At 41.3% G+C, this 22,106-nt stretch overlaps 1 protein-coding gene across 10 annotated transcripts in view; it reads right to left on the bottom strand.

Moving 5' to 3' along the window:
• RASAL2 (RAS protein activator like 2) overlaps positions 1–22,106 on the bottom strand; it is a 354,882-nt gene that overhangs the window by 7,193 nt on the left and 325,583 nt on the right. For 5 of the 10 annotated variants that reach the window (XM_044000631.1, XM_044000629.1, XM_044000638.1 and 2 more), the window contains 9 exons: positions 19,213–19,357; positions 18,815–19,051; positions 17,330–17,531; positions 14,712–14,911; positions 13,065–13,926; positions 6,668–6,802; positions 4,647–4,849; positions 3,957–4,044; positions 756–786 (listed from right to left, as the gene is read on the bottom strand). In XM_044000631.1, the coding sequence (XP_043856566.1) occupies positions 756–786; positions 3,957–4,044; positions 4,647–4,849; positions 6,668–6,802; positions 13,065–13,926; positions 14,712–14,911; positions 17,330–17,531; positions 18,815–19,051; positions 19,213–19,357 (2,103 nt within the window). Of the gene's footprint in view, positions 1–755; positions 787–1,283; positions 1,322–3,956; positions 4,045–4,646; positions 4,850–6,667; positions 6,803–13,064; positions 13,927–14,711; positions 14,912–17,329; positions 17,532–18,814; positions 19,052–19,212; positions 19,358–22,106 lie in introns of all 10 variants that reach the window. The other 5 variants (XM_044000632.1, XM_044000630.1, XM_044000635.1 and 2 more) reach the window with 4 other exon arrangements.

Raw genomic sequence — 22,106 nt, 5'->3', positions numbered from 1 at the left:
AAGGCTAAACTAAACTGGATGGAGAAAAAAAAACCTGCAAAGGAGGTAGTTGCTGTTAGAACCGAGGGTAGTTGTGAATGTATAGACTTTTTAAAGGCTAGTGAGAAGTGGCCACAGTGATCCCTAGAAATAAAGGGTCATCAGAGTGTGGAAATACTCTCCTCAGTCAGGAAATATGTAGGACCAAAAGAATATTGCTTAAACTCATTTAAAGGCAAAAATAATCCTTTCTGCTAAGAGACTCTACTTGGAGAAGCCCATGGTAGAGGCTGAATTCCACGAGTTTCATTCTCAAAAATAAAATATTTAGATGGATCTTTGATCTCACTGATGAGGAAACTCCTTTTTATGGTACGGGCTGGAGCCTGTCAACCCATGAAAGAAAAATAAAGTAGCAAAAACTGAGATCTTAGTGAGTTATGTAGAGGAGCAAGTGAACATAGTTATTTATGTATGGAAGCAGGGTCAATTGCATGGCCCAACCAAGCCCCTTATGCAAGAGCTGAACATCTGTGAGTGAGAGGAATACATCCCAAAATAATACAGGAATTTTTGAAGGCCAAGTTGAGAAGGTGGATGATGCTCTGACACACTCAACTGTGTTTAGATTCAAAGGAAACACAATAAACCCATTCCTGACCCAGAGGAATTCAAGTGTGGGAAGTGCCAGGAGCTGGAATGCGTAGGAGGCCAGTGCCCAGGGCCAAGACTAGGTGCTGGTCAGCGAGAGAATGGACTGGACTGGGTTTACTTGCCTGTCTGAATCATCTCATCCCCATTTATGACCTGCAATTTAACACAGTGGAGATGTCACTCACAATAGTGACGCAGCAGCAGCATCTGCTCCTCTGCCCTCCATCTGAAGAGTGGGGGCCAGGGGGGGGCCTCCTGGTGCCAGGTGTGAAGGGGCCCTCTCCCCACACCAGGAGCTGAGAGATGGGAGCGGTGCCTGGCCTATGGCCATCTTCTCTGCAGCCCCTCATTTCCTGTGTGATAACCAAGGCCAAGTGGACCTTCCACCATCTGGTCACGAGGCTCCTCCTCATGCTGCTTCAGTAAGCAGAAAGTCTGACTGAACTAGTGCTACAGGTCTCATAGAGCTGACTGATTTGTGGAGGGGGAAGCTCATTTAGGATCTGAACCCAAGCCTTTTTGACAGGATTGCAGGGCAATTAAGCACAGGGTGGGTAGAAGACAAACATGGATATCAGCTAATTTCCTAGACATTTGCCCAATGGAGTTTTGGGGTGGTGATGTGTCCCCAGCCTAAGTAAGACTCTTACCTATGTAGGTGCTCTCTTTATACTACTGGGAACATTGCCTGAGAGACATCAAGGGAAACGTCAGATATTACAGTATTGCTCACCTCCACAGGACATTTTCACCCCCAAACAAATGTTCAATTCAACAAGAGTCTGTTAATTTCAATAGCTATCAAGTACTTAATATACACGCAAGGCACCATACTAGGCCTTGACGTCCGCAAGTTTACACTTTACCATTGACGTCGATGCCAGAAGAGATGACTGACTTACTCTTGAAAAGCTTTTGGAATGCAGTTGATGGTTTAAGTACCTATGTCTGAGGTAATTAATTTAAGGAGGGTATCAATACAGAACAATCACCCTTTACAGAAAACCCCACAGGATGCTCCCAATTATTTTTATAATTCTTCCACAAGACAAGAAGCTGTCTTTGTAATGGCATTTATAGCAAGAGTGTTTGGTCTCTGCATAAAGCAGTTGTCACAATATAGGTCAGGAGGAGCTACTGTCACCTCTAAGTATCTTTTAGGGGTTTTGCAGGCTGGTCTTCTTGTAGAACTTGTTTTTAGGAATTAATGTGTCAGGCAGGACTTCATATAGTGATTCCTCAATTCTCTTCCAACTCAAATTCTAAGATGTTCTTGTTTGAGAGTGCTTATATTTTGGCTTCTGTCATGAATTAGTAATTCACTTATCAAAAAGAAGATGTCAATTAATTGGTGTTTCTTAAGAACCAGTGCTGTTTTATCCCACCAGTTTTAGTGAGTGAGGCCTATACCAAGGTTATCCTACCCCTAGCACCATCCCTCTGTCCTGGCTAAGGAGGAAACAGCTGGGGTAGGTGGCTTGGAAGGGAAAGCTATAAGTTACGATTGAGATAAAACATGGCTCCTGGCAAAAAGGAGTTTTAAAAATCACTTATATAACACTTACAAATTTGGTTCAGAATGAGAGAATCCAGGTTAGGTATTGCACAAAAGAGCGATTCATTTCTGTCTTTTGAGACAAAAGCCTTCTGCTCTCCCTCCCACACCCTCTTGATGATCTTAGGGCAGATTCTAAATGGCCATTTTCATAACTATTAAGATCTGAAACTCAGCTTTCCTTCCCTTTAACCCCTTCTGCCTGTTACTCTTGACATAGGACCCCACACTAAGCCCCAGAGGTTGGAATGGGGAGGAGGTATCTTCAGAAACAAATGATGAATTAGCCTCATCAAGTCAACTGAGAGCAGAAAACTATTCTGCCCACAAACAGGTGATTTTTGTGAGAAGCCCAAATCTCAGACCCAACTGCATTAATGACAAGGTTCTGCTTTCTTGACCTTGGCCTTCTTTCCTTAGGCCTCTGAGCAGCTTCTCTCTGCTACAAATTGAGATGAGAGAAGTGGCTCTTGCTGGCCGAGTGAACAATGACTTTAAATACAAGAACTGCAGCAAGCTTCCCTTTTGAGTTATTGGAGCTCTAACCATTGGTTCACTGCACAGTTCAGGGTTCAGAACATTTAGGGGAGCTGTTCTGATTGCAAGGAAACACACTGACCCCTCCCCTCAAACTCTGCTTTGGTGGCCACTGTCTGAGGGAGGGCTAGAAGCCACATGACAAATACCCGGCTACAAAGGATTTCCCCCCACAAACTACCTTTTCGACCCGACTCTCCAATCCCTTAAATGTCTTACTTTGGGAAAAACCTCACACTTCAAATCACACGAGTGGCCCTATGAGGAGTTCAGAATGGATATACCTTATACTGGAAATGAAAGAAAGTCAGAATCTGCGAGGACACACAGAGGTAAGGGCTGCTCAGGGGAGGGGGCGCAGCAGATCTGGAGCCTGTATTAATAAGCTTTGCTCACATTGTTATTTCACAGCTCGGTGACACACGTGATGGTATATGTGCCTCTAACCTAGTCCTAGGATGACATGGGAGAGGGAGAGAATGGCCTCCTGCAGCCAGAGCAGAAATGACCAGAACTGCACCTGGCCTTTCAGAGAAAACATTCCTTGCCCTGAAGAAAGGGGAAGTGACCAGTTAGAAGTAGTTCCTGTCTCCCAGATTTTGCTCTGAGCACAGATGGGCCATAGTGCACAGGAGTTGCTCTCAGCAACCTCTCTTCCATAAAAGCATCCCAGGAGCAGGCCACAGCGGGCAGGGATCCAAGTGGTGACTTCGTTGTCTCGTGTCTTTTAGGGTTACCAAAAGAGGTCCTTTAAGCAGAGCGCCAGCAAAGAAGGGGGGCCAAGCTGATCCCAGACACGGGGCCAGGGGAACAGTAGCACAGAGCAGGGCCACTGGTTTGATTTCTTTCCCCCAGCTAGCCTGCATCTGCCATGGCACAGGGGTCGTGAACTTCACAGCCAAGCAATGGTCAGTGGAGGTCGCAAGCCAGACACATGCAGGGCGCTCATCCTCTCTGACTACTTCCATAAGAAAAGAAGTTAACCCCATCATGCACAGGTTTCTAGGGTAACAGCCCCAACTCTGCAGTGCTGGGGTGCTCTCCAGTACAGGGGAGAAAAAACAAATACAGGTCATTTAGTCCCTTCAGGGTTCAAAAGAGTAATATAATTATTGTTTCTCATCAACAACTGTTTCCACATTTGCCCTGGTATTTGCATGAGGCCAAGGACAGGGGACCAAAGTGACCACAAACAAATTTCGCCTCCTATTCAGATTCAAAGCCCTCTTACCTGTGCATCAATTATTTTCTGTTTTGCATCAATAACTGCTTGCATCTCAGCATGATCCTTCTTCAACTCCTCCTCCACAGCCATTAGCCTGAAACAGGGCAAGAAGAGAGCATTCAAATAATCAAAGAAGGAACTAGGTAATAAATAGAACGAGAGACAATGATAGTCATTATTCAAAATACACCAACATACACACTCCTTTGTTATTCCCTTTAAAATAGAGAGTACTGCTCCCTTCTCTCTGTGGACAAAGCAGGAATGAATAAAGAGAACAGAGGTGGCTTCAGGAAGCAAAGAGTGTGTCTGGGCTATAGAGATTCTCCTCCCACGTGAAGGCTAACTATCAAAGCAGGGGCTTTTTCTTCCAAGGCCTCTCTCTTTTGTGACCTCTCAGGGAAGTCATTTCATGGCTTGTTTCCTTTCATTTGAAAGAAAATGTATTTTAAAAAATTAAAAGGATCACTGTGGCTTTCAAGGGAGTCCCAAGGTTTCACACCTGGAAAGCATCACGGTCAGGAGTGAGTCAAGAGGTAGGCTCAGGACACCCACAGCAGGTGAACACTGCATGTAAATGCAGCTGAAAGGGGATAAAAAAAGGGTTTTTTTTCTGTTCCTTTGAAATATGATCCAGTGCATGCTCCCACACGGAATACAGGCCTGCGGCCAGGCTGCTGCCCCTGCCCTGCTCACCTGCTGATGATGCTTTTCATCTGGCCATCTTTCTCCTCCTGCTGTCTGCGCAGGCGCTCCTCGCTGTCCTCCAGTCTTGCTTTGTACTCCATCAGTAGCTTCTGCATCTGCTGCTCCTGCACCAGGAGCCGCCGTTCATACTCCTCCAGCCTCCGGCTTGACACTTTCAGGCGTTCCTTCAACTTTGCAATTTCTTGTTCATACTAGAGCAGAAGACAAGGAATTGCATTGGAGAGAAGGAGAGATGACCTGGAGTTATGTTTGTTTCTGAGAGACCAGAATGACAACATTCGGTTCAGGCAGTTACATCCTCTACTTTGTGGACCTGCTAAAGCTGACCACAGACTTCATGTTCATGGAGCACTGTTCTTCTCCAAATGAGGTAGTTAAGAGAAGGGAAAAGAAGGGAACAAGCATTTACATAGTACCTACAATGTGCCAAGGACTATGCTGAGGGTTTTAAAAAATATCTTACTTGATCCTCACCATGACCCTATGAGGTAGGTGCTATTATTGACCCCCATTTTACAATTGAGGAAACTGAGGCAAAGGTTAACTGACTTGCCCAGGGTCACACGGCTACTGAGTGTCTGAGGCTGGATTTGAACTCGGGTTTTCCTGACTCCACATCAAGCACTACCAGCCACCCTCATGTAATCTCAGATTGTAGAACTACCCATCTCTTTCAAATTAAAATGACTCGTTTCTACAAACTGCATCTAACTTTACTACAGTATTCAGAGAGAAGCAAAGTTATCCAATCTCAGAAAAGCTTGTCTAACCAGCTACTAAAAATGTGTTAAAAGTCAGATATCCACAAGGAAAAGAGAGCTGTGCATTAATCACCTATGTTCAATTTCTTTAATTACCCTGCCTAATAAGAACTGCAAAGAACTAAGAACAACACTAAAATAACAGCTAGCATTTATATAACGCTTTAAAATTTGCAAAGTGCTGTACATGTTATCTCATTTGAGCCTATAACATATTAGACCTATGCCCTCCCATGCTCTTCTTCTGGGCCCAGGTCTAATATATATTTTGTACTGAATTCTTTATGTTGCCTTGTTTTGTTTTTGTCTCTGTACTCCTCGAAGATCCCCCCTCTCTACTTTCCACTAATGCAGTAGTTGGCAAACAGCAATTGAACTGTTTTGTATAAATACTAAAAATTAACATAAAATGGATGGAAATGGACAGCAGGATAGCATAAACAAAGTGTAAATAAGTGTCAAAGGCAGTAAGATTGAGAGGGCGTCAATAAGTAGATATTAAAGCTGAGCAGCTCCTAGCATAATGGAATTTCAGATGATAACAGGGATCTAGGCATCTAGTCCAAATCCCCTCCTGGGAGATCAGTCTTTTTTATAGTATCCCTAATGGAGCGGCCAACTCATGACTCTCCCTAAACACTGCTAGCAACAAGAACCACAGCTCTTCATGACACGACTCATTCCAATTTCAGGGAGCTCTAATGGTTGGGAAGTTCTTTATTGTACTGGGCTGAAAATCGCCTCCCTATAACTTGTTTTAAAAATGTAAAACACAACAAGATGTTGAAATGAATACATTTGTCTTCAATAAATATGAAACTCCCGGACATGGGGAGAGGCAGGGAGGACAAAGAAGCAACATCTCTTAAGAAGCCACCATGGGAAGGCAGCCCCTGCTTTCCCCCATTAGCCCTAGTTCTGTCATCTGTAACCAGAGTCTATGCTTCTCAGGTAAAGGACGCCATTACCAAACCACCACCTATAATATGTGCTCTGAGCTATTTTTCAATTAGTAATGATGGATTTTCACCGAGTCATTCACACACTCTTTCAGAACCAGTGGTACGCCATTTGTGACATAGTGATTAGAGGTACAGCCTGTGAATTTGGTTCTCTTTCTGCAGAGATACAACCCAACCTATTCAAATCTACACAAAGGTTAAGTATACAATCTTGGCCTCAGACTCTACACACACGCCCATTGTCCTTGGGGTAATCAGGCCAGGAAAGATACACACTAGACTCTACCTTCTCTGCATGCTTGACATCATCTTGATTTTGCTCAGTGTCTTCTTCATCTCCTTCATATTGCCCATTATTCAGAACCCAGGCTGCCGTTCTCTCCACTGGAGACATTGTGGCAGAGTCCACAGGTGACTGAACCTGTACCAGAAATAATGATAAGGATTTACCAAAGATTACTGACTGGTGTGTTTAACATTGAGCATTTCTTCTTAGAAGAGATAAATGTGATCCAGTCCATTTCAGTCTCTCAGCCAAACATGTCACTATGATTCTGGTTCTAAATATTCCCTCAAAATCAAACTTGCTTAAATGACCATGCTTCCCATCTATCACCCCCAAACACCCTGCCACCCACTCTGCTGTTGCCCTATGCTTCCCACCAAGACATGATTCCCTTCTTCAATGAGATCATGAACTCAGTTTGGAACTTTCCCAGGATTGAGCTTAACTGGCTAGTAATTAAATGCAAACTAGCCTAAAGAGCTATCTCTAGCTGGCCCTAGACCATGCCTCACATCCACTTACCCAGAATACCTTGGATCTGCCCTACTCCCTCCATTCTAGTAACCTCTACTCCTCATCATCCCTCTGATTCACTTCAAACGGTAATCAAATCAATCCTACCGTTGTTTCTGAACAGGACATGACAATAGACTGTCCTATGGAGTTACTTACAATTCCACAGCCTTCCCAGGAAAAAACCAAACCAAACCACTCTCTTCCCCAGCCATCACTCTGTCAGCCTGATTAGAATGTAAACTCCCTGAGGACAGTGCCCAGAACATAGGAGCTTAAGGAATGTTTTCTCTCTCTCTCTCTCCCTTCCTTCCTTCCAAACCTTCCAAACCAATCTAAGAACACAAGTGACTGAATAGATTTTTGTTCCATTAAATTCAGATCTGTAGCCTTCTCTTCCTCCTCAAATAAAAGATTTAGCCTTAAAATGTTGTTCATTGGCCTAAGGGTCTGTAGGATTTTGGCTACTGTACTGAAAGTAACAGACTTTCACAGAAAATATAAAACATGCTTGAAAAAGCTGGCTGCACACTGTTTTCAAATATTCTGTAGCAGATCTGGTTTTGTTTCTTTGGAGTTAAGCCAATAAGACCTGGTGTAAGATCTAAGGGTTAGTCTTTTTTTTTTTTAAATCATCAAGATGGCTTTCTATTCTGGGGATCAATATTTCTTCATCTATCAAGTGAAAGGAACCATCTGTTCCACACTGATGGAGAATGAGAATTTACATTATCTTCTACATTTATTTCATTCTTAAAGTTTGGGTTGGAGCACCAGTCTTAAAAATGAGTTATCAGAAATGGGCGGGGGTGGGGTGGGGATAGAAAAGAAGAAACGCTTCAAGGTCCTTTGGTGACACTGCCCTCAAAGGTCCCCTAAAGATGTTTCTGAGGCTGGTTGGCCAGGCTTTTAAAAATATAGCTCTGAAAAAGTCTTTACTGGCAACATGACCATCATCCCTGAGGAGGCAGGCCTTTTGAAGTTTAGAGACACTGCAGTGGTGAGTGGCCCTCTGATCACCCTCCTGAAAAGTCACGGTCATTGTTTTAAGAAAACAAACTCATCAAATCAAATGGCCTTAAACCTTACTGAGTGAACAGTAGCATCCAGGACCAGTGTCAACTGTGATAGTAAACTGCACATCTCCCCCTGCTGGTTGGTAGAAATACACACCAAACTGTTTTGGAGTTAGGGGTTCAGGCACAGGATCACAATGGGGTTTAAAATTTTTATTTTACACATGTATAGACTTGGAAGGCAAGAGGATTGTGATTCAAGGTTTCAATTTCAAGGTCAGTAAACTCTTCAAGATAAATGCTTCCTTAATTTTACAATCATCACTCCACTACCTAAACACTGCTTTTTTTTTTTTTTTACTAGCAGTTTTTACTAAGATCCTATGGGACTTTCCAAGTAAAAATTTTTAAAACATTAATTTGTACTTATATCTTTTGTTTTATTCTTAATATTATCAAAGTTTCCCCCAGTATCCGTTCCCCTGCTACCTCCTAGGCAGTTAGTCAATGAACATTTATTAAGTGCTTACTATGTGCCAGAAGGCAGCTAAGTGCTACGTGGATAGAGCACTGGTCTTGGAGTCAGGAAGACCTGAGTTCAAATATAGCCTAAGACACTTAACTAGCTATGTGATCCAGGGCAAGTCATTTAATCTGTTTGCCTTTATACACTGGAGAAGGAAATGGCAAAATTCCAGTATTTTTGCCAAGAAAACCTCATGCACAGTCAGGAAGAGTCAGTCGTGCCAGGCACTGTGCTGAACTGTCCTATATAACAAATAATATTTGTCAAAATTTTTGAAATAAAGTAACTGCTCAAACCAGTAACAATTCTCATTCCAACTCAATAACTTTTCCTCTTTACCTTATTAATCAAGCTTAGCTTGACTGTGGCTCATCACTGGGACTATTTCTTGAGTATGTGCAATGCAATGGAAAAAATGGACGGGATATGATAGAGAACACAGAAGACAGGTCTTGGCCTTTAGCGACTTAGTTGTTAGGGAGGCTAAAGGTTTGAATTATCCAATCGGAAACTCTAAAAAACAAGGTTGGATCTTTACTCTTATTGAAGCTATATAAATGATGAAATACAGCTTTCTGGATAAAAAATGGTTCTATCAACACACGGATTTACCAGGTCAACCAAAGTGAATACATAAAAGGCAATGGGAGTTCCTACTTAGTAGTACTCCTTGCTACTTCCTAACACACCAAACACATCTTCATTCTTCCCTTCATACTCAAAATGCTCATTTGGACTCCATGCTTTTGTTCATCTCTTCACCTGCCATGCCCTGGCCAAATCACAAAACTGCATGGAAGACACTCATTCCTAACCTATTTCCTATGAACAAGTTGTCATTTAGTCTTTCTCTAGTGAGAGGGATTCCACGACGTTCCAAGGAAGCAAATCATGCTTTTGAATTGTTTTAATGGTTGACAAGTTTTCTCCTTTACTCAAGCCTAAATCTGCCTTCTTTGAAATTTACATTCATTGTGCCCTTTTCTGCCTTTTGGGACAAGGCCAACCACTCACTCTCCTAAGCGCTTTTCTCCTGTGAAGGCCATGAAGGCTTCCCCCATTATTTTGGCTCATAAAATCTTTCTCCCCTTTCTCCTTTGAACTCTTTAAAGGACTTATCTAAGTCTATACACACAATTTGGCTTCTAATTAAACACCACTCTATCTTTTTCTCATTGTTTCACCAACATAAACTTCATCTTCCAGACAAATTCCTTTGGGGCCAGGCCAGTATTTTAAAATTTTTTATTTTTTTGTAGTTTACATGAATATGCACATAGTTGATGCTTGTTGATGGGTGCCAGTGTGTTCCGGAGTGATTTATTTTTCCAATTATGTAAAAATTAATAGCAAATGTTATCTTCCAATTCCCTTTTAAGTTGAGCAGGTAGCAAAAGCTGTTATCCTAACTTACAATCAAGGAAACGGAAGATAATTGATGTTAAAACTTATAAGAGCATGGAAAAAACAAGAGAAAGCTTTAGGGCATATGGACTTGACAATCCTCTATGCAGCACTTTGACTGATACTATTAGTCATATCCTGGCCAGAATGAACAAGAGACTTCTCTGTTCTTGGAGAATATTTACTACATGTCAGAAAGACTAGTTGGTTTCAGCTTCTTGACAGACTTGGAACAGGTCTGGTTTGTACATGCAAGTAAACCTCACTGCCCAAAATAGGAACTATATAATAATCAGCAAAAAAGAGTCCCTGAATAGTTTGAATTTGGGATTAATTTCAAATGTTCAAAGGGAAAAACTCCATTAGTCTTGTCTGTAGAAGTTTCAACCCCTAAATTTAGGTTATATATTGAACCTGAACTACTGATAAGTTTAAAACAGAATATGCTATTTTATATGGAAATTATGTTAAGGGGAAAACAGAGAAAGGAATGAAAAAGAACTCCTAAAAGGAGTCACAAAAAGGTAAGAGCCCAAATGTTAGAAAACAGTTCTCTTAAGAACAACAAGGCTGTAGTACAAAATGTTAAGGACAAAAATTCTGCCACTGGAATACTCACTAGAAATTTTGTATCCCTCCTACTTACTAAATAGAAAAGACTGAGGCCAGTAAATCTTAGCCAAACAATAGTCCCTGCAAGAAATAAGTAGAACTTGCTAAAGACAAAGCTGCCAATAATTACAGCCACCCACAGAACAAACCCCACAAAGAAATCCTCCACATTTCAGAGAGAAAAGAATTCCCTAACATAATTTGCAATTAAAAATATGTAGAGGAATTTGTTTGGAAAAAAAAACGCTGACTATAGAACTCTGGAGATTCCACAATAAAAAGTAAGCAAGAAAGAAAAGGATTAAAAATAAAAGCAAAAACAAATAAACAAAAAAACCCTCATTCTGAAGTGACTGGGGAAACAAGAAATAAATAGGTTGGGTAGAAAAAGACAGGACTGACAGATAGTGGGAATTTCAGTGAGCAAACTGCAGAGACTTTGCTTGGCACAGTAAGTGCTTAATAAATGCTTTGTCATTCATTTTCATTCATTCATTCATCAACTAATGAGGCTGGCAGGAGAGGCAAAAGGAGAGGAATGCCTTAATGAGAGTTGTCAAAGGCTTCACCAGAGCACTACATCAGTCCTCCCACTTGAAGTGCATCTACTGCAGAGGTGACCCTGACCTTGACCCAACATGCTAAACCCTTGAGTGGAATGGCAGTGGGAGTGGGGAATGGGCAAGAAAGAGAAATGTGGGCTGTTTCCAACTCACCAACAGGTTGTGTGACCAAAAGTGTGTGTGCATGCTGATTGTTATAAATAACAGTTAGGTTCCCAGCAGATCCATCAACCCCAAAATTAACTCAGAATGCAGCTAGCTGAACTGCATGTAGTATTACTAGTACCAGGCTGAGTTCTAGGTCCTGAAAAGAGGGGTTCCTGTGCCTTAGGAGGAAGGACCAGTGCAAATGCTTCCTCCCCATTAGATATAAGCAAACATTAACGATCACATTGCTCTTTGGCACCCTTCCCCCTTCTTCCTGGTGGTCCTCCCCTATTAATGCCCTATTGCTGCCCCAAGTATACCACTGAAGGACCTCTGTTGGGCTGGCTTGCTGTGGAATCTGTCCTAAGATGTTCCTGAATTTCGGTTCTTTCCCTCTGCTATCATGTCTGTCTGAACTTATAAAATCTCTAAATAATCCCCAATTTTTTTTTCTTTTGTGAGGCAATTGGGGTTAAGTGACTTGCCTAGGATCACACAGCTAGTAAGTGTTAAGTGTCTGAGGCCGGATTTGAACTCAGGTACTCCTGACTCCAGGGCCAGTGCTCTATCCACTGCGCCATCTAGCTGCCAACAATCCCCAATTTTAAACGTGTTTATCAATCAAAGGGGCCTGTATTTGAAAATAACACTTTACGAGTAAATAATATTGCAGTTTGTTGTTGGTGTTTGGATTTGGGGAGGGTTGTATGTGTTCACTTTTTTCAATAAACAATTAATTTGCTTTATAAAAAAGGGTTCTTGATTTTATGAAATGATTTGTCATGGAATTCTTAGTTCCCCTAGTATCTTTTAAAATAGGATTAGATTTAGAAAAAATAAATTGAACAAAACTCTTCAGGAGCACATCTCTTTTAAAAAGCAACATGTACCTGTCTTTTCCAGGTGATTAACTTATTTCAAATAGTAAAATGTGCCCTATTGATTCAAACTGTAAAATGTAAAGAACATGAAGGGACTATGAAGGGACTGGGTATGTTGGCTAACAGCCAAGGGTAGCAAATCTCTTAGTTTTCAGCATATTGGGGGGGGGAACATTTGAACATTTCTTAGGCTAAGCCCTTGTAGAGAAATAGCAGTGGTATGAAAATTCTTAAGAGTCCAACCACATGTATTTCTTGAATTCTCACCACCCTGACTCATTACCTTTACCACTCTGTGCTCGGCTGTTTGTTTTTCTTACCACTTCCAGGAAAAAGCTCAAGGGGCCTCTCTGGCATTTCCAGAGGGAGCTTTGAAGGAAGGCAGGGCCAAGTAGAACAAATAAAACTCTTAGGTGCACACTCTGCTCCTGTAAGCTGGTGCAGCCTCGACCTGTGGAGTTTATACAAGTGAGCTGGCCTGCTGGCTCCTCAGTATGGTCCATCACTCCCTTTGGATGTGTACTGTTTGTAAAGGAGCAGGGCCCACTCAGTACAGGGCCGTCTAGTTCTAAGTCCCCTTTCTCCTCTACTCAGACATGATCTAGTTTAATTTCTTTTTTACACTGACTAAGCAGAAACCATCACCAAGCAAGCACCTTGCTTTTTCATCAGATTCCCTCCTACCTGGTGCTGGGAGAACCTTATTGCAAAAACCACATGAAAGTCCAGTCCTACCGGCTGTGTCTGCTGCCGCTGGATGGCTCTCACTTTGGGGACGGGGCTTTCTCTGGAGGAGGAGGATGGCTGCCGGGACCTGCTTCCATTCTGGACAGGTTCAGCCACTAAGGCTGCAGAAGCTGCTGCCATGCTGCCGGTGCTCCGTAAGGAAGCACTGTGTGGCAGGGAATGGGGGGCTTTGGCTCGGGCGCCCAGCCCGGCCTGGTCCATTTTGCGGATCTGTGCTTGCCCAGTACTATTCTGCCGGGGGAGGGCCAGTGGCATGTGTCTCTCTGGCCCCGCGTGCCTCCTAGAAAAGTCTTCACTCTGGGTGCTGCGCTTGGCGAAGTCTTCCAGGCTGCTGTTGCTGGGGCCACTGAGTTTGAAATCTTCACTGTTACTTTGGCTTCTGGAGCTGGCAGTGCTCAAGTTCTCCAAACTGGAATCCACAGAGGCCTTTGGCATGGATGGCGTGGGGTTGTTGAGGTGATAGACTGGGTTCTGGAAGGACAGGGGTTGGAGGCTGCCTGGCTGGCTCAAGGCTGGATGCAAAGGTCTCCTCACTTGGGGTGCACTCTGGGGGGTACTCTGGGTCTCTCGGAGTTGTTTGATACTGGCCACCTGGGCTATGGAAAGCTGGCTGCCAGTCAAACGCATCGGCACATCCAGCATGATGGATCCATGGTCCATCTGAGCAGCATGGGGGTCCTGAAGATCCATAAGGGAAATGCTCCTTCCATTAGGAAGTCCATTTTCCTTCTCATCTTTCTCTGAGTAAGTCATGCTTTGGGAGGATGCCTGCTGAACCAACAGCAACGTTTTACCTCTAAAATAGCTATCTGTGTTTTCCTGGGTGGGAGACTTTAATTTGTGCAAATCACTGTGGAAAACAAAGAGATTCTGAGTTACCACCTACGCAAGAGTGAAGGCAATTCGCACTAGCCATGACAGTCTTCCCTGAAATTTCATGGGACCAATTATTCTCTTTACATATTTTTTCTCCAAATTTGAATTTCATTAAAAGTTGGAATATATATTTGGAAGACAAAATATATTACGCTGTTGTAGTTTTCTCCAAAGGCACAGACCTACACCTCTGAATCCTACTCCCATTACTTTGCAGCACTTCTAATTAATGTTCAAGTATGGTTTTAACCCCTCCCAAGCCTCTTGATGTTTACCTATCATCATTTCCTCCCCAATTTTTCTTAATAGGACAAAATCTGTCCGCCAACCTTTTAGGTCTTGCTTTCTGTCCCCCTTTCTATGTTTCCTTCCCACCCATGCATACCTAGAACTAGATATTATTGGACCAGAGTTTCATTTGTTGTAGATCAGATATTCTCTTTTGGGATTTACCTTCTAATTACTACTGTTGGGAAATAGATAAAATAATGGGAATAGGGAAGATCATTGAAGGCCCTCCTCTTCACTCAAGGAAACTTTTCAATCACCAAGTCCTGGAATCCTGGGGAATAGCCAGCTAGTTTAACTGTTTCACTTAATAGTTGAGGTAATTAAGGCCCAGAGAAGTAGCTGATATGTACATTATTTTATGAGACTGTATGTACAAAGTTAAGTAGATCTTTGTTTTTTAGAATTTAACCGATTCCCTTGATATTTCAGCTATTTGATATATTAGTTCAAATCCTCACTCTTTCATACCTGTCAGCGGGGTCCTCAAATATCTTCTGCAGTCCTGAAGAGAGACTACCACTGACATTTGGGCTGGAGTTATGTTCAGTGAAGCGTCTTAGTTGCTGCTGTATTGGTGTAGGATTAGTCAGAGACTTGGTGATATCAGCAAGAACTCGAGGAAGTGGTCCCAATTTTGCAACAGTCGCCTGTAGGAAGGAATTTTCACCCTGATTGGATAATAAGCATCGGAATATCCGCCATGTTTTTTGGGGGGATGATGCACATTGATGGAGGGGTGAAGGTTGGAAGGAAGGGTAAGTTTTTGCATGTGGGTGTGGCAGGTTCATAATGCATTGTTATGGAGCAGCGTAACCATGGCGACGAGATGAAGAGACGAAACAAGGTGTGCAGCAGACATTGAGGAAAGAAAGGAAATAGAAAAGAAATTAGGATTAATGCAAAAAAAAAATTAAAGACATGCTTAATACAACCATATTGCCATTCCAACTTAAAAGGGGCATGCAAAGCAGACTAAGTCTGTGGGGGTAAAGTAGGTCAAGATGGGCTGGAGGAATGAGGCAAACCAAACACCTAATACAAAGGAATTCAAAGGCTTTAGGATCAGCTAGCTGGATGGAACTTCCAAGGTTAAGGAGTCATGTGGGAAAAGAAATGCATGCCAACATACAAGAAGGTGCTGCATTCAGGGGTCCAAGAGAGCACTGCAGGGGCACAAGGTTGGCATTAACATGTAATATCCTATTTTATGTTGGGCACCATATTCTATTGCCACCTGAATGTGCATCAGTAAAACAAATGTTTTACAACAAGGTCATATCAACAGCAACCAGGAGAAGTTACTAGGTGTAGCCCAGATTCTTAGTGAAGAAGAAAGCAAATTTACACAGTAAAGATTTTCCACACTAAGCTAATACTGTTTCACAAAATATTCTGTACCCCATTGATGCGTGTTTTTTTTGTTTTGTTTTGTTTTTGCGACAGACAATAATAACCTTTTAGTACCAGCTTTCTTTCTCCTAATCTTTTCCTCTATTACAGGAATGCTCATTATCAAGAAATAGGACCTCAAGACTGTTGTTTAAGGCATGGTGACCTTAATGGGGAATAAAGACAAGCTAAACTGAACTCCTTTAACTTTAATATATGCTCCAAGACACGACTTCTTGGCCTTTTGCTTCAGGCAGTTTGCTGTGGCCTACAGATCTTTTCTTAGAATAATGTTTTTAAATGCACAAAATAAAGATACATATGATTATGAAAGAAACCTTTAACACTGAAATATAGCCATCAAGATATTGAAAAAACCCAAGTTAAACCCCCCTGCTCCAAACAGTTGGTAACAGGCCTGCATCCTGTTTAAATGGGCCCATGTCAGATGAAGACCATGCTGCCTCTTTCTCTCCTCTGGAGTCACATTTTGCCCAGTGATCCTTTCTGCTCAGCAGCTAAAATTTCTGATATACTTGGGCAGATGTGAAAGCCACAAGGTGAACCCAGAGCACAGCTTCTGCTTTGTGTATCTTGCCATACACATTATTGCTTAGGTGGCCCCAGGAAAACGGTCTTTGTAAATAATTTTTTTTCCACCCAACATTTCTTAATTTTGTATCCAAGGTACAAAATGTTCAATATAGCTGGAAAATAACTGTACAGATCTTCATCACAACAAAGCATATGTTTGTTTTCGGAAATTAACTAACGAACCACCATACATATTTACATCATATCTGTGGCAAACAGATACATCAGTAACTAATTATAGCCACAAGCCTTATTGGTAACCAAAGTCTATTAGGTTACTCTCCTCTGTGGAGACTGTTCTTCCTGCCCAATTTCCTAAAGGTAGGAAAATGACTGGCACGATAGAAATTTAATCAGGAATAGGAGAAAATGTAATTTTCTTTAACCTCCAAGTGGGGTTACAGTCAGAAAAAGAAACTACTTAAAATGATGATTGCTTCCTATGTGTCTAATTCACACCTGTGAAGAAACAACACACCTGGATTTTCAAATCCCAGGTGGACTCTGTGGCATTAGCAATTACCAAAGCCATTTTTCTGACTTGCACAGGGAAATGTATCCTACTTTAAATGTAATTTCCTCAGTACTTTTATGATAACATCAGCACTTTTGTTGGAAATAACTCTATATGGTCATGATTCACTCTATCATGTGTGAATTAGACTGCATACTCACATATTCGATATGTTTGCTTTAGCACCAAAACCAGCAGGCTGGGACTTTCTAGATCTTCTATTACACATGATACAAGGTTGTAGGAATGCTTGCCATTATTTCACCAATAGCAGGACACTATTACAAATGCATACACTAACTGCTATGCACTGTTGCTCAGTGGGCTTCCTTATTTGCACCTCTATTTCTTTTGTCTACTAAGTTTTAGGATAATGAACACTGTATTATGCACAGTAAACGCAGTGAGATATTAAGAGTGAATCATTCTATTTACAAACCTGCTTACCCCTAGGACCATTGGGCCAAATGTTAACTTTTCAGCCAGTGCTGAAATGGGGGCACTGTCTCATGCCCTGGATTTCCAGTATTCAGGTACATTAAGGTTCCATATCTCCCATCTCCCCTTTGATGCTTCCAGTCTGCTTTACCTTATCAAGTTGGGAAACAACTTCCCATAATAAGGAATGCAAAACAGAAAGCTCTCTGCCCAGATCAATGTAGCCATCAAAGCCAGGGGTATTTGAGATTGTGTCTGGGTTAGAAATTTCCAGAAGAAAGCGCTTCATTCCACTCCACTCGTGTTCTAAGAAATCATTCATGAAAGCCATGTATTCCTCTTTGTTACCAAACCTAAAGCAAAGGGAAAGAGAGAGACTAATTTTTACATAGAATATACTTGTGAAAAAGGGAATAAAAAGGCACATGCTTACATAGGGTTAAGAAAAGGGAGAAATCTTAAAACATTACTTTCATCATCTTACTTCCCTGCTCAAAAGTCTTCCATGGCTTCCTATTGATGACAGGATGAAGCCGAAAGTCCTTTCTTCTCCAAGTCATTCTTGTTTTTGTCACCCACTAACTCAAAGGCGAGTTGTGAGGACCAACTAAGACAGCACTTGCAAAGCCTGTTTGCAAACCTTAAATATAAATATTACTGCCATTGCTACAACTGCCACCCTCCTCCATGCCTTTCTTTGCTAGAGCTGTTTTTCCAACATGAGATACCTTTCTCCAACCTTTCATGCAGCCAAATTTTATTTATTCTTCACAGTACACAGCAAGTCCTATTTCTTTCATGAAGCTCAGAACAATTACCCCAGGCCACATTAATTTCTCACTCCTTTAAACTCTTCTAGCAGTATCACACATATATCATGCATATGGTTTCATTAAGGTTTCACGTTTGGTTTTGTGCCTTCTGTCCAGATAGGTTGTGGAGTCCTCATAAGCAACCACTCCTTTGGAATGCTCCCACAGTGTCAACCATGACATTGGGTGCTTGAAAGATATTCAATAAATACTGGTAGAGAATAATGGTTAAATCAATTATGACACTCCCAATACATATTACTGTACAATCCTTTACAATATGCATGAACAGCTAGGAATTGAAATTTAGTGGGAATCTTTTAATGGGGCTGTAACTTTGGTCAGAATCAGTTCATCTCTAAGTAAATGTATTTGCATGGGTGTGTATGTATAGGTGAACAGACCAGAGCAGCAGTGGTACACTTCTGGAAAATTTTGACTTACACACACACACACACACACACACACACACACACACACACACACACACGCGCACACACACACACACACGCGCACACACACGCACACACACACACACACGCACACGCGCACACACACACACGCACACACACACACACGCACACACACACGCACACACACACACGCACACACACACACGCACACACACACACACACGTATGTATACATAAAGAAGAATCTTTTCCATAAGAAATAGGATTTATGTAATTCTTCCAAGATTTGCCGAATTCCTCTCTATATTGAAGTAACCTGTAACCAGTTTTATAAATACTGAATAATTCTCTTTCTTCCTCTTTAAAAAAACTTCAATCCTTTAAAGATGTTAGTATGTTACCATCACCTACTTGGCAAAATTTGCAAGGTTCTGAATAACCTTGGCAATGAGCGTCAAAGTCCTAGATGTCCGGTCATCGGGATATTCCTGCATAAGGCTGAAAAGGCTGGGGGACATGATAGCTGGGCACAGGAAACGGAGAAACAGTGAGGCACTGATCAGACGCTCACTGATATCTTGCTTGCCCCTGTTCAGGCACTGTTGCTTCCAAGATGCAAACACTTCTTTCAATTCACGGGGGAAAACACTGGGGAAGAAAAAAGAAAATCCCAATTAAACATAAACATGCACAAAATAGTCTATGATATGGTGTAATCCTTTAGTTGGGAGATTAAAAAAAAGACTACAATTACTTTCCTATGCAAATCATCCAGTCATCTAAGCAAAAAGTGATGCCCATATGCTCACCAGTAAGAGTTGATGATTTTGCAAAAAGCCAGCTCACAGCACATTTTCAGGTTGCTTTGGTGGTCAAATAGTTCACTGGATGAACATTTGCTAGGATCCACTTCACAATTCTCATCTGACTCATACAGAGCCTTGATGAACTCCCCTATTAGAGGGAAGAAGATGACAGATAGTGGCAATTATAAGAAATGTGTCCCTGAATAGCATCAAACTCCTATTTAGGCTTTCTGTTGGCAATTGTCTTTTGCCCGAGAATTTACTACGGGGAATTGCTTTTTGGGACCAGATGCTAAGGGCTTGAATGACTGTCCGCCAAGGGTAATTGCTTTGAAACCACATCCTAGGCACCAGAAGGATGTTGTCTCTGGCAGTGATCAGATAATGATGCTGCAGATCAGAGGTGCTATTTTTGAAGACCTCAAGCTATTTAATAAACATTAACACATTAACCATACGTAGACCCCACGTAGTAGATAATTGGCTAATAGCACTATCACCATTTGAGAAATGTGGACCCCAAACCACAAAATCTGAATGAACTAAGACAGCAAGTGCTAATGGTGGTACCAAGAATAGATTCAAGCTGGAGTCTGGTTTCTTCTTCTCAATGACAATGTTTTTTCTATAAGACACCTAAACTACAGTTAAAACTCTTCACCTTTGAAGAGTAAGGCCTGCTTTAACACATTAGCTTAGTTTGCATGACTACAGATATTCCACATCTTTTATATTTCATGGTAGGATCTCTAAGAAAGTGGAAAGAATAGTCTTTGTTTCCTTCAAATCAGCTTATGTTCCTTAAGAATCATATTGAGCAGAAACAATTTTATGAGGACCCAAAGAAGTGATCAAAATGGTTTCTTTGAATAGTGAGTAGCAGTTGCCTTAGGAAACACATTCTTTATTAACATGCTAAGATATTCCTGTGATAAAATTAGGAGATAAGGTGTCAAATTCACTTTAAAAGAAGTTATAATGGAGGACAAGAGTTCATAATTTTTTAAGAAGTTAGATGACCAAGTATTGTTAATTATTTACCTATTAACTTGCACAAGGATGATTGTGTAGGGACTTCAGCATAGAATGATCTGTGGGAGATTGGCCCATATCTCAAACTTGTGATCTTAATATTTTCTTTTTCTGTAATTCTCCAAGAGTCCCCAAGCCTAGTCAAGCCTTTATTAGCTGATGCTAATAAATAACTAACAAATACTAACATATACTTTCCATTATTGCTGCTGATAGAAGATGCAAATGAGAAATTTCAGGGCCCAGAAATGAATGATTTTTCAAAATAATAACACCTGTATTTAGGTGGTTAGAAGTATTTTTTCAAGATAATAATGCAGACCATTCTTCAAAACATGCTGATAAAATGGTTTGCACATGTTTGACAACAGGGATGTTTTATATTAATAATGGAATTTTCTGGATGTGTGTGTGTGTGTGTGTGTGTGTCTGTGTGTGTGTGTATTCTACACAGTATCTGATTAAAAGCATTTATAATCTTCAAAGACCTGTTTATAACTCCTATTTTGTTCATAGAAAATCAAAAGTGGAGGGGTTCAAATGACAATCAATTCTTTGAATGCTCCAGGACCCATTTTCTAGGAACCTGGAGACTTTATTTTGGGGAATAAGCAAACTTTAACTATTGTAGTGTCTCAAATGAATTCAACTTTGCCACTAGAGATCCATAAAAATAAAGCCATTATAAAGGAACTCCTTTATGGACCCGTCTGCTGGAATTTCTTTCTGTTAAGGCAATTTACTGAGCTTCTCCTCTGAAATCCATTTTTCATTCTTTTTTAAAAAATGTTTTTTCAGGGCAATAAGGATTAAGTGACTTGCCGAGGGTCACACAGCTAGTAAGTGTCAAGTGTCTGAGGCCAGATTTAAACTCAGGTCTTCCTGAATTCAGGGCTGGTGCTCTATCCACTGCGCCACCTAGCTGCTCCCTCCATTTTTCATTCTTACTGAGATTCTCAGTTTCTCTAATCCAAGACACAGATCAAGCATCACCTGAGCATGAAGCCTTCTCTGATCTCCTCAACTGATCCCCATGCCTTTTCTTCCAAACTACCTTGTATTTAACTAGTTTGCATTTATCTGTGCTCATTTATTTATATTTATTCTATTTATACCTATGTAGTTCCCCATTTCCTTTCTCATTAATATGTAAGCTCCTTCATGGCTTCATTAATTCTATTTGTAGCCTTAGTGCCTGGCACATAGTACTTGCTGATTGATTGATTGGGTTGTTTCAACCACAAAGGTAAATCTCAGCTCCAAGGAAATAGGTGAGTATGAATAAGACAACAGAATTTGCCCTGTAGAGAACAATGCTTTAATCAAAACAGGAAGACAGGCTGCCCAGCAGTTATGTACCACACTAGCAAATTTTGAGCTGTATCCTGTCCATATTTTGAGGATATTTTAATCAACACCATTCAGGCACGGCATGCCAAGTGCAGAGAATTAGAGTAAAACCTCAGCTCCCTGGGAGGAATGTCTCGATGTTCTTTTCCACTAAATTTTAGCTCAGGACCCTTTGGGGTCAATATCTATTGGTAAAAGTTATATTAATATTAAACTATACTACCTTATACTAACAATTTAATCTTCCTTGGATGATTAAAGCTCCTGTGGTACCGTAAGGTCATCATTTAAAACCTCAATTAGTATTGACCAATACTGTCTAATGACTTGATACTGGCTCTAGGATACATTCTGGAAGTAGCTTTAAATATATGTGACAGAAACTATACTTGTAATTTGTCTCCTTTAAAAAAGTAAAAAAGAGGGTGCAGCTAGGTGGTGCCGTGGATAGAGCACTGGCCCTGGAATCAGGAGGACCTGAGTTCAAATCCGGCCTCAGACACTTAACACTTACT

This window comes from Dromiciops gliroides, chromosome 4 (genome assembly GCF_019393635.1).
Source record: "Dromiciops gliroides isolate mDroGli1 chromosome 4, mDroGli1.pri, whole genome shotgun sequence".
NCBI lineage: Eukaryota > Metazoa > Chordata > Mammalia > Microbiotheria > Microbiotheriidae > Dromiciops > Dromiciops gliroides.
This window is presented reverse-complemented; position numbering and strand designations above follow the sequence as displayed.